Source organism: Anser cygnoides, chromosome 3 (genome assembly GCF_040182565.1).
Source record: "Anser cygnoides isolate HZ-2024a breed goose chromosome 3, Taihu_goose_T2T_genome, whole genome shotgun sequence".
In the NCBI taxonomy this organism is placed as follows: domain Eukaryota; kingdom Metazoa; phylum Chordata; class Aves; order Anseriformes; family Anatidae; genus Anser; species Anser cygnoides.
The window spans coordinates 74,503,620-74,521,422 of NC_089875.1; the positions used below are offsets into that span (position 1 = coordinate 74,503,620).

The following is a 17,803-nucleotide window of genomic DNA, read 5'->3' on the forward strand; positions in this document are numbered from 1 at the left end:
CAAAGTACTTTTACCTGTGTATTGTCTTAATAATAAAGTACTAAACCTTTTCAGTCCCAAAGCAGTTCAAAGGAAAGAATATTTCCAGTTCCCAAAGTCATGCATTTTGATGGTCGTGGCATTAAATTCTCGTTTTCTTCCTTTCAGAAACCAATCTCTAAAAATGCATTGATTATTTCCGTAATTAGCATTCGCATGCTTCTCTTTTAGGGTAAACCCGCTTTTCTACAATTCAGCCCCCCCCACCCCCGCACCCCTCCGGGCGCTTTCTCCTGCGCATGGCCCGCACCGGGCTCCCTTCGCCAGCCAGAGGCGTGCTCTGGCTCCCCCGTGTGTAGGAGCCTGCTCCTCTAGCCGGCCCTTGCTCCTTCCCCTCTGCAGAACGCTTTATCCCAGGGCGCTTCCCTCGAGGAAAAAAAAAAAAGGAAAATTTTCTCCGAAATAGGAGCAGCGACGTGACACCCGGCTGGGAAGGCGGCGTCGCGCAGCAGGGACACCCGGCTTGGTGCTGCCGACTCTGTGCGGTGGGAAGGAGGGCGCAGGGTCGTACGGGAACGCTGCTCGCGGCGATAACTAAAGCGGTGTTCCACGGGTTTATCTGGTTCCTAAGGAACGGATTTATAACACCCAGTCGGGAGCTGTACTGTCCTGTATATGGTTATACAGGACAATCGCAATTCTGCAGCGATGTTATAAAAAAATCGTGCTTAAAAATGTTCTCCTTTACCCTGTTTCACTTTGTCGTCTTCCCTTCACCCTTCCCCCAAATATCAAGGGCTGAAAGTACTCTGCTTTATGTTGAAACATTGGTCAAATTGTTTAGTTTTAAAATTGTACGCAAAAGTGAGTATTTTACTTGCACCAAAAGCAGTATTTTTTTTTTTAATGCATTTGACCTTTACACCAAATGACTCGCATCAGCTGCAGTGGTCATATTTTAGCAGTTATTAAAGGTCAAATTATAAGAAGGAAGTGTTATCTGGAAGTAACTAGTAAAATCTGAAGCAACTACCAACAGATTAATTTTTTTTCCCCTCCCCAAGAACGTAAACCCTCATTTTAAAAAGCTTTACTCTCTGCAGATGAGCGCGACGTTCTCTCTGTGTGACCGGCTTCTCCGAAACAGAGCATGATCAGGAAATAAAGCATTTTTCCCTCTTGGCTAGTTTTGATGAAAGCTCTCCAACTTGCACATTGTGTCTGAACACTTCTTCATTCATCGCATGTGCCCACTGAAAACTGTTTTCTGTTTGCAGCATTTGAGCTGTACTATTTATAACCTAGTTGAACAATGCTAACGAGAGGCAGTAAAAGGTGTGCGCTTCATATGCAAATCACTGGCAATAATTTTGTACAATTACACTTAGTTGCTTGCATCATTATTTTCAGCACCAACATAATAATAAATTAAAAAAAAAAAAAAAACAACCAACAAAAGCCAACACGGGTTTAGCAGGAGAACACTAAAGGAAAAATGTCTGCATTAGTAACACTTATTCTTAATAAAACAATTTTCTTGCTTTTGTCGACCCATGGAAGTTAATTTGTTAAAATTTTATATCAATTTGCAATAAGAGTGAACATCTCTATCTCTGCTCAGGTGCTGTAAATGGCTTTTAGATGTACTTATGCTAAGATAAGATACCTTTGCAGGAAAATAAATGAGGTTTAAATGTCTAGTGTTTCTTAAAGGCTGGTGCTGCTAAAAGTCACGTTAGCAATGACTGGAAATATTTCTTACATAATTTTTTAATGAAAAGCAATTGCTTTTGATCACATTTCATTGTAGTAATAGCCATTAAGCATGTGGCATGTTTTTCAGTTCTTGTAAATGCAGGTCCCCACACCTACAATTTTTAGAAAAAAAAAAAAAAAAGTTGAGATTAAATTTTCCAATTTAAAAGGCAAATTTCTTTACTGTTGTATAAAATGCTTTCACTTCTTAAATACATGGCTGTTCTCCAAGGCAGTACGGTAATTTGGGGTAAAGCATCTAGTAGCCATCAACCAGAAATGCACATTAATGCAAGCTCAGAAGGAAAAGTTCCTGTCCACCTGAAGAGCAAGGTTCAGGAGTAGCTCTCCAGTAGTAGTGAGGGTAAAGAAGGAAAAGGGAAAATAGACAAAGAGGATTCCTTCCACAGAGATTTCTACAACCTGAACACTGCTACTTCCATTTAAAAAGAGAAGTCTTTACTAAGGAAAAAAAAAAAAAAAGCAAATCAGCCAGCTGATTCCTAAAGCAGCCCAGTTTTCTACACTGCTTACCAAGTTATAATTACTTTTTAAATATTGTCACAAATATTTGAATTTAGATATCTCAGTGAAGCATGAGACTATGCGACAGGACTAACGCATTATTTCTCTAAGTAACGGGCAGGATGTGGATCTGAGGGTTAAGGTCACAAGAATGTATGGTTCACACTTGCTTGGGAGATGTGGACATCTTTGAGAGAAATTATTTGATGTGAACGTCTTTGAGAGAAAGGATTTCTCAGGCTGCGCTTAGCTATTTTGTAATTAACACAGAGTTTAGAAGAGCAGACCTTCGTGGGATAAAGGTTTGCTCATTCGGGGCTGGTCGTGGTGTAGATAATACAATGACTGTGCATTAAGTGAGCATTACTTCTTTTTAAATGCAAAGCTGTGAGATAGCATGCAATGGCATACAGCTCTTGGCTGAACTAACGTAAAGAGAACTCCGATTTCATTGCCAAGAGATTAAACGAGGCTTATGTTTCCAAGAGTGAAATTGCTCAGACTTGTCAGTTTTTTAACAGCTATGGATGCAACCGATGTATAAGTAAACTGCTGCAGCACAGAAGGAGATTTTAGATTGCTCACTGGGTCAGCTACTCTATTCTTGAAGCTCCGTTACATTTCTGTCCTGCTCCATCTTCCATTGCAGCTTTGATATGATTTTTATTTTAAGCTTTTATATCAAATTCTCCTTCCTCTGGTGCTCAACTGTTACATATTTGCCATCTTGCCAGTATGCTCTGGTGGTACTTCAGGCTAGAAGGTCTTTTTTTTTTTTCTTATAATGAATGTTCATTTCATCAAAACTTTTTTTTTTTTCTGTCAGCTAATCTCCAAGCGTAAGGTTTCCAGCCCACATGTGCTTTGAAATGAACTGGCTTATTTTTCAAATCCAAAGATGCCATGCGGATTCTCTATTTTGACATCCTTGGTTCAGCGAGCAATACAATTATGATATTCCTTGCCTGTCTTTGTAAAGTCTAGCTAAATAGCAGTTTTGAAAAGTTTCCAACAGCAGTTATCATTGTGCCTAAGAACAAGATGCAGTGTTGTTATTAAATAAATAAATAAATAAATAAAATCTCACGTAACGATTTTGTTTCTGAGAAGAAAAACCCTGCAATTTTATTAACTGCCACTCCAAACCAGTGTTCCCCAACCAGTGCAGCATGTTGCTGGCACAACCCTCCAGCGCCGCTTGCAGCCACAGGAAGTTTGAAAATACAAATGAAGTTCAGGTGCCCGGTGCTGCTCTCCTCCGCCTGGGTTGCAGCAGCTTGCAGATGCTGCCCGCAGCATGTTACTTGTTCAGTGTTGTTGCCCATGGGCCAGCGAATGACTGCGCAATGCGCCCATACATGTCCCTGCAGCCTGACGGGTAGTGAACAGTATTGAGGTATGTGAAGTTGATCCGGTGATATACACTGTTGCCTTATTTGCCATTAAATATGTCAGGTTTTTATAACTTTGAATTGCAGGCCCTGTGGGAGGGGGCTCCCCCTTCCGCCTGCTGCACGCACCGCGGGGGCTGGCAATGCAGGGAGCACCACGAGGCAGGCAGACAGATGCCTGGTTGCTGGGGGGGGCTCATCCCTCTCCGCAAGGGACTTGTTTTCCCACGAGGGGCTTGGCGTGAAATGCGTACGATGGATTGCGGAGCGCTGGCTCTGCACACAGGAGGGCTGTTTCTCTTCCGCTCTCCTCGCCGACTCCACGACTCTGGGGTCTGGCTGCAGGTTGGCTTAGTTTCAAGGTGTGTGGCAGAGAAAAGTGACAGACGGCATACTGGTACCATAGCGGTACATACAAACTGCCAAAACTGGTGTTGAAAGTGCTTTCGACATCACATGCCGCATCCCTGCCTACCCGGTGCTGCTGCAGGCTATGGCGAGAATCTACAAGAAGGGAGCCCTGCTGAAGGCTTCGGCTTGGGTCCTCGCTTATGCTGAATGTATGCGGCAGAGGAAGCAAAGAGGCCTCTGAGTTTGGGATCACTCTTTCATTCCACGTTGCCGTACCACGCCACACCCTTCAGCATGCTGGGCCCCTGCCGCAGCAATGACCACCGCCAGTTTCACCGCTGTCGGGGGATCTCGAGCCGAGAAGATCCCCTGAGCTGACACAGAGATGGGGCTCCCCAGGGTGAGGGCCTGGCACCCGACAACTTCTAAAGGTAAACTGCTAAGGACCCTTCACAGTCACCCTTGTGAAACTCTGCACAACCACAAATGGTGTTTTCAGCTTTCACGTTTTTTGTGGTGTTGATGGCTGAAGTCTCGTTGCAGTTTGGTCGGGTGAGAAATGTCCCATTGTTTGCACTCAAGAGTAATGGTGATTTTCTCCAGATGAGTTCTCCTGTTGGAGCACCAGAGCTTCCTGCCTCGGTGACCTGGAATTTTCCAGAGATTGCCGCAGTGTCACGGAGTGGCTTTTGAGCCAAAGGCATGAAGGGTGAAAAATGAACATTTGAGTGAATGAGTTGTGCAGCACAAGTTCAAATGGTGAAGAAAATGGGAGTTGTCTAGCTGGGAAGACAATCTAAGCTTGCTGCCTGCATTGCCTGGAGACAACTTGGCTTGCTCCCTTTTCAGTGAATGCTGTTATCGCAACAATATGCTCGTGTTTCTTTATGCTTAGCTGAGGCCCTTCAGGTCTCCTCCTGGGCTTGGGTCCCTGGTAGCTACAATGCCTGGGGCCAGCACTATAGAGCAGAAATGAGGTGGAGTTCAAACTGGCATGTATTTTCTCAAGGGCTCTGAAATTGAGTTTGGGATTCGTTTGGCATGCTCTGGCCTTATGGTTGCCTTTGCTTAATCCCACTAAGTAAAGGATTTGAGTAAAAGCCAACTGGGATGCAGCGCTACTTAGCAGCTGGGCCAGGTGTTAGAACGTTATACCCTTTAAGTAAACCTTCAGTTAGCTTTACGATAAAGGCAGAGGGCAAATCATACCGTAAACTTCATAGTGCTAACAGACTCAGAAAAGTTCCTGGGAAGTGCTCTTCATCTCTAAGGAGTAAAAGAATTGCTAGCGGTCGAACGCTTGTCTTGGTAACAAAATGTATCCTTCATTCAAGCCATCCACCAGAGTAGTTTTAAAGTTGGTAGTTCCTGCTTTTAAGGGCTCCTTCAAAACAGTTGCCTATTAATAACAATAATAAAAAGAGCAGCCAAAGTTAAAATCAACAAACTATTGTCTGGTAGGATTATTCACCGAGTATGACACTGCGAACATGCCAAGAGCCCAAAATTCCAAATTTAGAAGAATAACCACATAAATGGGAGAATGAAATTTTAGAGAACCGTTTCTAACGGAAACACCTAAAACCTGAAACATTTTTTAAAAATCCACTCCTCATATTGCTCAGTCTGAAGGAAACTGGAAATATCTACTGCTGAACGGGGGCAGCAGATTTATCTGAGATTTTTTTTTCCTGGAAAGTTGTTTCTCAGTTGCTTGACTTGCATGTTTTTATATGTGCTCTTACTAGAAGAAAAAAAAAAAAAGTTGGCTTGTTAGAGTGAAATGCAGTGTCACAGATAACAAAAGGTTTATCTGCAAAGTTTACAGCAAAGGTGTTTTGCCTACACATTCAGTTGCCTTGATACTTCTGTTTAGTGGTTCTTTATGCTGGAATCCTTCGCCCTTCATGAAGGCAGGACCCATCCTCGGCTTTTATTTTTAATAAAGTAACACCTTTAGCCTCAGCTCTGGAGAAGGTGAGGCGATTACAAGGCAAGCTGTGTGATTTTACAAAAAAACGGAGCTATTTCATGTCCCCAGATTAAGTCCGTTGTGCAGGGAGCCCCGCCACGAGGAGCTGTCAGCGCTGGCACGCCGCCGACCCGCGTCCCCACACGCGAAGCGCACAACTGGACTTTATAGAGATACGTGGATTTTTATTTATTTATTTATCTTTAACCGTGGATTTTTATTTTTTTAACCGGCGTGCCGTGGGTGTGCGGTGTGTGTGTGGGGGGGGGGGCGAGCCGAGCCCGGTCCCGTCACGCCGTGAGGGGCAGGCAGCGCGGGCTAACGGCCGCCCAACGGCCGCCCAACGGCCGCGCGGGGGCCACGTGCTCGCGCGTGGGCGAGCCCCCCCCCCCCCAACCCCCGGCGGCGGGGACGCGCGGCGCGGGGGCGCGCACGCGGGGTCTCCCTGCGCGTCCCCGTCTAGGGGCGGAGTGGGGGGGGGTTAAGGAAGGTGTGTGTGTGTGTAGGGGGGGGGGGTGATAGCGCCGCGCCCCTCCCCCTCTGCCCCTGCCCCGGGGCGGCGGGTGGCGCTGGCCGCGGCGGCTCGGGGCCCGGTGTCCTTGTGCGGAAATGACACACGGTCCCGTCACGTCACGCGAGAGCGCAGCGCGCGGACCCTCGCACACAAAGGGAGCCGGGCGGGGGGCTGGGGGCCCGCGGGGGTGTGTGTGGTGCGCGTGGTGTGTGTGTGGTGGTGGTGGTGGGGGGGGGAGGACGGGGGGGGGGGGGCGGTGGGTCGGGGAGAAAGGCGGGCGCTCGAGCGGCGGGACCTTCTCCGGCCGCCCGCCCGCCCCCACGCCGCGACACGCCACGCCGCGCTGAGGTAAGTCCCGCACGGCCCCGGGGGGAACGAGCCGGGAGCGGGGAGAGGGAGGCTGCGGGAACGCGCCCCCCCCCCCCCCCCTCACGGCCGCGCGCACCCCCTCCCCCTTCACCCCCCCCCCCCCCCCAAGTGGGTGTCGGTGCGGCGGGCGCGGGCCCTTTGTTCGCCGCCCGCACCGTTGCCATAGCGCCGCGAGGCCGCGGGGCGCCTCCATCTGCGTGCGTGAAGCGGGGAAGGGGGGGGGGGGGGGGGAGAGAAAGAGACAGCGCGGGGCGGCCGCGGCGGCACCTCCGCCTCACCTCGCTGCCCCCCGCCCCCCCCCCGCCCCACCGGCCGCATGGACCCGCCCGCGCGGGGCGCTCGGACCGGAAGCGCCGCCGCCCGCCCGCCTGCCCGCCCGCGGAGCGCGGCTCCCACCGCGGAAGCGGCCCCGGCCGCCGCGTGCGGGGCGGCCCCAGCCGCAGCCCCCGCCTCGGGGCGGGGCCGCGCCTCACGGCGCCTCACGCGCGACCACGTGGCAGCCTCGGCCCGCCGTTAAACGGCCCCCGTCAGATAGCCCCCGTCATTAAGCACCCGCTCGTTAAGCACCCCCTCGCTAAACACCCCCTCATAAAACAACGGCCCCTCAGAAAACAACACCCCTCCGTTAAGCGCCCCCTCATTAAATATCCCCTCATTAAACGCCCCCCCCCTCAAATACCCCGTCATTAAGCACCCCCTCACTAAACACCCCCTCATAAAACAACCCTTTACTAAACATCCCCTCGCAAAACAACACCCCCCCGTTAAGCACCCCCTCATTAAACATCCCCTCATTAAACGCCCCTCCCCCCCAAACACCGCCCCTCCCAGCATCAGGCAGCCACGCAGTGTGATTATTTTTATTTATTTTTTATTTTTTTTTACCAGGTGTTTTCGTGGCTTGGGTCAAGCCAGTGCATAAAAATGACTTACTAACTTTATTATCATCTTAAAGAGGGGGTTTGAAGCGTTTGGGGATCGGATAGGGCGGTATTCTGAAGTAAAACATGAAGATAAGGGGGGAGGAAAACGGGCTGCTTCGCACAGATCTAAAAGAGGAGAAACCAAACTAGCATGTTAATGCTGGAAATAACCTGGGTTAGCACTACACCGACCACTGAGGTTGGCATTAGAGAAAGTACACAGGAGACGAGGAGAAAATTTCATCTTCAGGCACCACGTAGGAAAACTGTGCACTGATTCTCTTATTATCACTTTTGAACTGCATCTGTGCACGCAGTTTAAAATGAAACACAAAAAAGCCCCAACTTGAGAGCATGCCCTGTAAGAGCAAAATGTTGCCCTGTTGGCAAAGTGCCGTCGTTGCAGATTGGCTTCAGTGGGGACCTGAAGCTTCCTGTCCTCCTCTACTGGGCAGCAAAGGAGGTTTTCAAACTATGTTAAGTATAGGGATTTTATTGTCCATAAGGGCAAAGCTTCCAGCAGCAGCTGCTCGTTCTTTTACAGATATTTTTTTCATGGTTTTAAAACTTGTTGTGGTTGCATTTTTAGTTGGAACATGATTGTAATGCTGGAATATTGTTTTCTAAGGCACTTCGTGTTTCTTCTGTAAGTATAGGATATCAAGAATACATTTTATTGAAAACCTTCATTTTGGGGTCACTATCAGCACCCCTACTATCACAAAACTGACAGAATAGAAACCATCTGCTCTAAGTATTCTTTATATTCTCTGTGTGCATTTTGCCGTTTGTTCAGGTAACTGAAGCAATGTTCTTATTCCATGGTTTCTTTAAGATGAGTGGACTATTTGAAATCAGATGGTATATATATTTTAATTGACTCAGTTTAGGGTGTCAGACTTGCATCTTCAACCTGCTACCTGCTCAAGTGACTTCCCATGCCTTTTCAAAATTCCTTTTCAGAAAAAAAGTCATAATTTCTAAGGAGACTTGACTGAATGCATACAAAGCACAGTCAGACATTCAGAGCGAACAATACAGATTTCTTTCTTTTTTTCTTATCTGTTTGTTGCAGTAGCTTTAGGTGTAACTTGGCATCAGTAAGTGAAGGTGTTTCAGGTGGTAGTATGCTGACAGTGACCTTCTCCAGTTACTTATTCTGAACTTCGGGCAAATGAGGATGCTGGTGAGGTTTTCAGCAACAGGAGGATATTCAGAAAGGAAATAAAAACATTAGTGAAAATTCCAGAAAGCCCAGAAAAAAATGTTTGTTTTGTTGTGTTTGAGAAGGCCTTGTCAATATTCTGCAAGATTTCCAGTCAAGTCACTGACCCCCTGAGCAGGAAGCAAACATTGCCTCTAGTAAGTGCACTCGAGGGCTCAGTTTTTGGAGTGGTATTCATGTGTGATTCTGTTAAATTGAATTTGGGTGGCATTGGATTTTTAGAAGTCGAAGGAATCAAATGTACCCAAAGGATAATTGTAATAGTGAAATTACCGAACCCAGCGGTGCGGGTAGGAAGTAGGAGCTGTGACTGACTGGGCTCCCAGGCCAGACCCAGAGTTTTCAGTCATTCAGGTCTGGTCCCACGACGCAGCAGAAGGGAGAAAGGCACTTTGGACAGTCTCTCCTGGGACTGGAAGGGCTGGAGGAGCCCCCCTTAGGAGCAGGTGCTTGCTCTGGTCATTTCAGAGAGGTGGGCAGGGCTCGTTCTGAGACATGACGGACAGTACATCTGCTGTCAGCGGGCTGTCAGAGCGCTCTCCCCTCACACCCTGCCCGCGCCTGCTTCCAAGACCACGGGCTTCCCTGTGGAAGGATCAGCCGCTTTCTGTGTTTTTGAGCCACAGGACAGCACGGGTTAGAAGGGACCTTGAAAGATCGTCGGGTCCAACCTTCACTGGAAAAGGGAGCCTAGGTGAAATTATCCAGCACCCTGTCCAGTTGTGCCATGAAAACCTTCGGTTAAGAGGACTCCACCATGTCTCTGGGAAATGTGTTCCTCTGTAAAAAATATCTTACAGCAAGACAAAACCTCTCCCAGTGAGACAAAACCTCTCCCAGTGAGACAAAACCTCTGCCAGAGCTGCCTGTACCCATTGCCCCTCATCCTCTCTGTGTGGCTCCTTGGGTAGAGAGTGCCTCTGGCCTCTTTGTAGCCACCCTTTACTAGAAAGCTGTGATGAGTCCCCCCCGAGCCTTCTGCAGGGTGGATAAAACGAAAACTCCTTCTGCCTTTCCCCATGGGGCAGGGTCTTCAGCTCTTTGATCATCTTTGCGGCCTGCCTTTGGCTGCTCTCCAGTCTGTCTGCGTCTTTGTTTTTGGGTTGTGAGGTTTTGAATTGTTTTCCCCAACACGTGCTTCACGTGAAGTGCAGGCAGAAACCCCGAGACAAGGAGCAGGACCTCAGGCTCTTTACTGTCTCATGAGTAATCGCTGTCCCTTGCAAAAGATGAGTATACACACAGCAGTTTTGGTTGGCTTCAGGTAAACCACAAGGTAATTACGGAGCATTGTTATCTTGTGATAAAGTTGTGTTGCAGGGAGGCATGTGTAAGAGAAGGAGCTACTTCTTTTTTTTTTTTTTTAATTTCTGTTAAAAAACAAAGCAAAATAACAGCATTTCAGTGTACTGATCTTGTAAAATTTAGCCAGTGTTATCTCCTTAGACTATCAGCTTTTTCGGCATTTGCATCCTTTAACTTTACTAGGCTACCTGCCTGTTAAGAGGAGTGTTCTACCTTTCACTGCATGCCGAAAGCAAAGAAATTGAACGGTGTATTCCACGTAGGCTTTAAACACATTCTTAGTGTTGCTAGCAAACACTGTGTCAGATCTTTTGACCAAAGTGTAAACAACAATTCACATCTTCAGACACAAACAAAACTCAAGTAGAATACTTCTCACTGAAGCCTGAGTTTTTTGTGTGAAGCAATGTACCACCATGAGGCAATAAAAGGAATAAACGTCTCACAATACACAATGTCTAAAAAAACCTGTTACATTATTAATTGTTATTAATAATAACATATAATGAGGAAATAGAGACATTCCTTCCAACCCACATGGGATACTAAAATAGTTAGTAGGATCATGTGCGTTCAAGAAGCAGCATCTACACATTTACCATGCATTAATGAATCGAACAGTACAATGTTTTGCAAGCATTTAAAATTAGGAATAGAAAACTTCTATAAAACTGATAACAAATTCTTATTATATTAGAGTATACTAGTTAAGATAATTAAGACTCATTTTAATTTTGTGGTATGTAATCAAAATTGCATACCGCATCTGAGCACTTTTATCCTTTCCTACATGTTTTTTACGCTACATTTTTTTCCCCAGTTGTCAGAAATTACTACACTGGATGTGGGTGTTTGTAAAGAGTTACCTTTTAGTTACAAACAGTAGAGGAACAATATTTTTCCTGTTCTTGTTTTTGTTCTGCTTTTGTTTTTTAAGTCAGTGCTTAAAAGTGATCAATCAGGCTTCCTTCAAGAATGATTGCAAGGGCAGAGAACTGCCTTGATCTTGAATTATCAGCAAGATCTCGGAGAACTGCCTTGATCCTGTATTATCAGCGCGATCTTTTCCCTTTGCATTTTGTTCACAAGACAAGTAGGAAAAACATATTCCACGGCCAACTAATTAGTAATTGTTAGGTATAAATAGGAGGAGAATGTCCATCATGGGATGATTTAAGTTAGGCTTATGATTCAATTTGCTTTTGTATCAATTATCAATATCTAAGTAACCTAAGTTATTATCGGTAACTAAGTAAGCTTTTGTGCTACTTTTTAAAGTAGCATTACACATTGTGCATTGTAGCATACGAGATGACATGAGTCTGAAATACATTTGGAGCATGATTTGCAGTTTGCTCCCTTATTCATAAATCTTTTGTACCTAAGTGTTTTAAATCCTTAAGGCTTCTATGCATATTTCAGGAGGCACATTTTTGACAGGTGGATCACATTTTTTGCTCTATTTGCAACAGCAGCAGCAGGGTAGTAGTTAGCACTAAATGCACGGGGGAGCGTAAACATTCCCAAACCTCTTTTTTATAAGGCATTTTTCCAAGCTCTGGAACTTGCAGCACGGAGCTATGTGTTGAGCTTTTCTATTAGCAATGGGTATTTTCGTCTGAATGTTTGATGTTGTTACCAAAATGGTGCAACACAATTAAGTGTCATAACCTGGGAAGTCCTTGAAATAGAGGCATGTGCCTGAGTGATGTGAGTGGGAGCAGGGATTGTGCTTTCCCTTCATTGAGCTCTCCCTTTCCCATGTCTAATCTGTTGAGAAGGGAGGGCAGGATCTGTGGGAGGGGGATTTGGGCAATAGTGACAGCCGAGGTGTGCTGGGACCCCTCCTCATTCCCAGCGCCCTCGCACCCCAGCCTTCTGTTCCCCGTCCCACCTGCCCTCCAGCGTGCCCGTCGCCCGGTGGTGAGACCGCTCTTCTAGGATTTGGGGACCTGCAGCCTTGTCTCTGCTGCAAAATCAAGAGCAGGAAAGTAAACAAACAAGCAGCCCCACAGGTTTTCTAGCTCCCAAATAGCTCTTTAACCATAAATACCCCGTGCTTATTTATGACCGTCCTCTGCGAGAGCCCTGAAGTACCAAGCGCATTCTGAAAACGGCTGTTGAGTCTCAGGCAGTAGGCCAGATGCAGAGTAGCTCCTTGTGTAGCAATCTCAGCAGAAACCTGGTATCTAGAAGCTGTAAACACCTTCAGGTTCAGCTGGTAGCTGAGTGGGATTTCGGGATCTTGCTGCAAGTCTCAAGATCACAAATCAAATGCTTAGACTGGTGTCTAGAGTTAGACTAATGCGTGTTTAATGTATTTGAAGTAGCCTGAACGCGGAACAGGAGGGCACAGTGCTATCTATCAGATCAGTTCCCTGCAAATAAGCTCATCATACGTTAGGTTAAAAAGAATAGTGTTGTTTTTTCAAATCATTTCAAATCTATTCACTTCTGTTAGAAAAACAAAGCTTTAAACAAAGCTTCTTACCTTAAGAAGACTCCTTTTTGGTTCATCTTTTTTAACCATTTCAGAATTGTAAGGGTGAGCCTAGAGGACAGAGGGAACGCCTGTGTCTTCTTCCCAGGTGAGGGCTGGCACCACGCAGGCTGCACTTCATGCCTCCTCGCTGTCACCCAGAGGTACACGTACCTGCAGTACCAGCACTGGTAGCTATCAGTTTAGACGGGAAGGTGAGTGCCTGCTGATAAGTCAGGAAGGTATTTCTTTTGGGGACGCTGATCACATGGAAGTTACAAACTGCGTATTGTTGTTGAGAGTTTTCAAACAGACAAAACGTAGGCAGCAAAGTCTAATGATCTGTTGTTCACGTTCTGGGGATAGGGTCCATTTACCTCTTCTTCCCTGGGTGTTGAATTTGTCCAGGTGCTACACATCTCCCTGTCCATCCTACGTGAGGTAGGTTTAGCTAATGGCTGTACTAGAAACAGACTGCCTCTAATCAGTAGCGGTCTCTTTGGGAGAGAAAGTGAGAGCACTGGCTGTTCGCTTCGTCTTTAGTGTTTGGAGGTGCACGATCCATCACCAGGGTTATAAGAGTTATTCTTTCAGAGTGTTTTACCGTAAGCATAAAAAAGAATGTGTCAGTTTACCTATTCTGAGCCTGTTGCGTTAGGTGTTTCTAAAAGGTTCGCAAATTCTTTGGAAATGAACTCTTTATACAAGATGGACACACAGGAAAGGCTCCTAAAATAATTCACTAATTTCAATATTTACAGGCAAAACTCTAAAACTTGAACTTTTGGGTTTATGTTCATAATTCATAAAATGTGATTTTTTTTGGTCAGTTTAGGTGGAAATATGAGAAGTTTCAGCAAAAATTTAGACATACATGTGCATAGCCAGCTCCAGTCGACTTCGTTAGCATCAAGATCTGGCTGTTAAGGTGCCCGCTCCTGCAGGTGTTGGCATGATTTGGACCCCTGCGTCCAGGCCCCCATTTCACAAGATGCAAGCCCGGCGGTGTCCCAGCATGACCGTGCTGATCGGAGCCTGGCCTGATTGCTTGCCTGCCCCGTTTCTTCTCTGAATTAGGAGACAAGTAACCCAGCACAAAAAGAAGTGAATTATTTTCTGTCAGTTTATCGAGCTGAAAGAGCTCAGTGGAGGTGGGGTGAGCAGCCATGCCTGGCAGGGGGAGCAGATGGGACTGCGTGGCAGGAAACTACAGGGGCAGCTGACTCCTGTCTCTCAACAGAAGTTGCTGCGTGTGCTTAATTTTCTCATAATACCTGAGTTCTTACAAATACCACAGAAGATAGGAAAACAGATAGGAGAGAGATTACTAGGGATCCCAAAAAGGAAGAGGTTGGAGCTCATGCTTTGTTTGACACCCAAGAGCTGAAATACGAAGTCCAGTATTTCCTGGGTTCATCCAATCTGACACTTCTTTACTATCTGCTTTTATTTTCATTCTGGCAGTTTTCAAATAAAAAAAAAGCTTCAAGTAGTAGCACTACGTTTCAAATACATGGAACAAAACGTTCTGACTTAATATTATTTGACCTGAGTTGGGGATAGCTTGGCCTGCCCGATGTTGTGTCCTTTAGAAAGTTAACAGTTAACCAGGGTATGCGCTTTGCTTCAGTTTTCACTTTTTTGCAGTTTTAAACAGTGATTATTCAGAGCCTCATTTATCTTCTCGTTACAATTTGCTTCTATTTTCTTAGTATTCTCCTAAAGCATTCTTCCTTTTTGGATAGCAGCAGTAGCAATAGTTACAAGACAAATACATTTCCATATATCCTCTCCTAAGTATTTTGTGTTGTTCCCCCCGCCCCCGCTTTTATATTCTGTTCTTCTGGCTCTGTGTTTACCAGTACACCAGCTAGCAGTGATCTGCTCTGATAGAGCTGTCCAGGATTCGGCTGGAAGACCTGAGCGGTTTGATTTCTGTCGTAGAGCACTCGGCAGTAGCAGCAGCTGGTTTGCTTGCTTTCACCTTAGGCCCTCATATAAAAGATTGTGTCTCACAGTTCTTGGGCGCTTCCCCATTTTGGTTTTGTACCACGTCCCTTGGAGCTAAGCCTGATGCAGTGGACGGAAGGTCTGGAAATTGAATGTCAGTGTATCTCGGATATCAGGGCAAAACATGAACTGCTAGTATAATGTGCTTTTCTTAAAGTCCAACATAGCTTTTTGATGGTGCTGTACAAAATACAATGTTTTCTTAGGATTTTTCATACAGGACTTCAGTGGCTGTGTCTAAATTCGTAAATACTATTAAGCTAGTAAGGCTGGGTATTAGTCCTCACCCGTTCTTACCCGGTGGTTCAGCAGTTGGTGTGGGCCCCTACAGAACTTGTAGAAATTTAAGCAAAGTGATTTTAGTACTGTTAGGCTGGCGTAATTTGTGTGTGGATCAATTCATAAATGCAAGTCCCAAAAGAGGGGATTATGGCAGGTAGGAGGAGGTATCTGAGGGGTTTATAGTAGCTCCGTGTACAGCTGAGGGATACTTTTTCTGGTGATGAGATGAAGACAATCTCACGTTATCCTCTTAAGGATGCCCTTTACAAGGCTGTATGTAAGGGCCATGTTGAAGACGAGTGTGTCGGAGGATATTTGGGTTTCTGGAGTGGCCCAGGATGAGCAGATTTTAACTTCATGCATCTTTTGTTTGGATGTGTGCTACCTGTTGTGGTGCAGTCATACAAAACCTTACTCTGAATGTGATCTCATGCTTACCATTAACAGCCATCCGTGGGTGACAAAGAAAAAATAAATTCACAGCTACTCAATATTCAAATGTTTTTATTTTTTTAACAATATTGTGAGGTTATTTTTTTTAAAGTATTCAACACTATTTGAAAATAAGGGAAAGTGTTTTTTTTCCTAAAACATACCGTCTTCCCCCTCCTTACTCAAATCTCTCATTTAGATTTCATTGTAATTCTCACTCATAGGCTGTGTGTACACTTTTGATGGATTGTTTGCTTTTATTCACCTGCTCCAGCTAGAAACAAGCCTCTCTTCCTAGTAATACCGACAAATTTCAGGCCTTGGTTAAAGGATAGACACAAACAGTTGAAATAAAACTGTACGAAGAAGGAATCTAACTGTGGAAATTGTAAAGTAATAATAATCCGGCCAAGTAAACATAAGGCTGGGCGTAGATGAGCGTGAGTGGTGTGTGACAGTTTTCCAGTCACCAGTTTACCAGTTGAGAGTGTCAGGTTGCAGCTGTGTGTGTACCTCCTGAGGGCCAGGGAGCTCTCAGGTTGTTTGCTTTGCAGATCTCCGAAAGACTTAGAATATCTTTTGGGAACATGTCCACAGACTGATGTTTATCCCGAGTAATTATCCAAATTAGTTTTCAAGGAAACAGAAATAAAACTGAGTCTTGCATATGAGAAGTAATGCTAAAATCATGCTAGGATAAGACAGATTATTTGCTTTTCCTTACAAAAAAACCCACAAAACATTCTTATATTATTTAAAGGCTGTTGGCTTACAGTAAGAAAAAAGGTAGTTACTGCAGATCTACAGATTGCTCAGTTCCGATTAATGCAATCTGTATCAGAAGATCAACGATTTTAAAGTGAAAACTTATCCCAGCATACGTATATTCCGCTTTATGATGAGTTTTACTTATGCGATGACTTTGGGTCACCCACAATGACTGCATGAAAACATTTGACTGTAATAAGAAGTGGTAACTTAGTACAGGATGGAGAATTCAACACAGATAACTTTCATTTCTGTGCTGCCAAGATACTTTATAAAGAGGGTTAAAACAACTTTCTCAATACCGGAAAATCACACGTTGTTTTAAATGACTTCCTAGCCATCGTGTGTTGTCTGCGGCAGAGTTCACGTGTTGACAGGTCTATGGCTGGCAATGAAATTTACTGAAAATCCCTAGTTACTGCAAAAGTCCGTATCCATGGGCTGTTAACGCCCAATGGCTGTGGAGTAAAAGTAATTACCAAAATAGATGTAGGTGTGTCCGGATTCCAAAGATGCTGATACCTGGTTTTGTATTTTTGTTTTGTTTTTTAGTGAGATAGAAGATGAATTCAGCTGAAATCACTGATGATGACGAAGGTAAAATATTGTACCACTGTGTAACTTGCAATCAGGCAAAAACAGTTGTTGAATGGAAACCGTGTAACCTGACAACGAATGCACTTGGATCAGTACAAATTAATTTAATGGTTTTTGAAAAGCTATCTAAAATACACCATTATCTTTTTTACTCATTATATTTTCTGCTCTACATCCTTCCTCCCCCTCCAAAATATCTTCCTACTGTAACTTTATTTGTTTATACTTTAGACTCTTCTTCGGGGAAGAAACTGTCATTTACTGGATGACTGTTTGGTTCCTAGCATAATAAAAGCTTGACTTTGGGGTGGCCTCAGCATACACTTATTGTGCAAGTCATAAAAAAAAATGATGTTCTTCAAAACACATTTTCATAAAAAGAAACAAAACACAAAAGATTGTATTAAGGCTGTCATGGTTTTCTGGAGAGAGTGCTTTATCTTTCTAAACCTTCTCTTTTTCCAGTAAAAATTCCTAAAAAAAATATTGTGAAAGTAGAAACAGAAAATGAAGATGAAGCTCTAGACTGCTCGGTAACATCCAGATCTTCTGAGAAACACTCACTGGATGGCGCAGTTACTTGCCTACAGGATTCCAACAAACGGAAACAGACCTCACTTGGTTGTGATGGTTCAGGGAGCCAGCAAGATGTCTTACCCAGTGTGAAGAAAAGACGCTTTACACAAGAGGTGACTTCTCTATACATGACTGTGTGATTTTTCTGTTCATATTTTATAGGCTAAATTCATTGCTGTTATAAGCAAAATGCAAGTCATTTAACTAGATTTGCATTAATAATGAGTTTGAGTCAAATATGGCTGATCTTGACCCAGTTCACAAACAATACTTGTCTGGGCATTTCTTAACGTGGGAGCAATCGTATCTATGAAATACATTTACAGGTTAATTCATTCATTTGAAGTATA

At 44.8% G+C, this 17,803-nt stretch overlaps 1 protein-coding gene across 10 annotated transcripts in view; it reads left to right on the forward strand.

Moving 5' to 3' along the window:
* BEND3 (BEN domain containing 3) overlaps positions 1-17,803 on the forward strand; it is a 150,184-nt gene that overhangs the window by 123,262 nt on the left and 9,119 nt on the right. For 2 of the 10 annotated variants that reach the window (XM_066994450.1, XM_066994451.1), the window contains exon 1: positions 17,427-17,566. Coding sequence is in view for 8 of the 10 variants with exons in the window: in XM_066994447.1 (XP_066850548.1) it covers positions 16,844-16,877; positions 17,343-17,566 (258 nt within the window). In the remaining 2 variants the exon portion in view is untranslated. Of the gene's footprint in view, positions 1-3,085; positions 3,275-6,715; positions 6,836-7,728; positions 13,004-16,832; positions 16,878-17,342; positions 17,567-17,803 lie in introns of those variants that run through there. The other 8 variants (XM_066994446.1, XM_066994445.1, XM_066994447.1 and 5 more) reach the window with 8 other exon arrangements.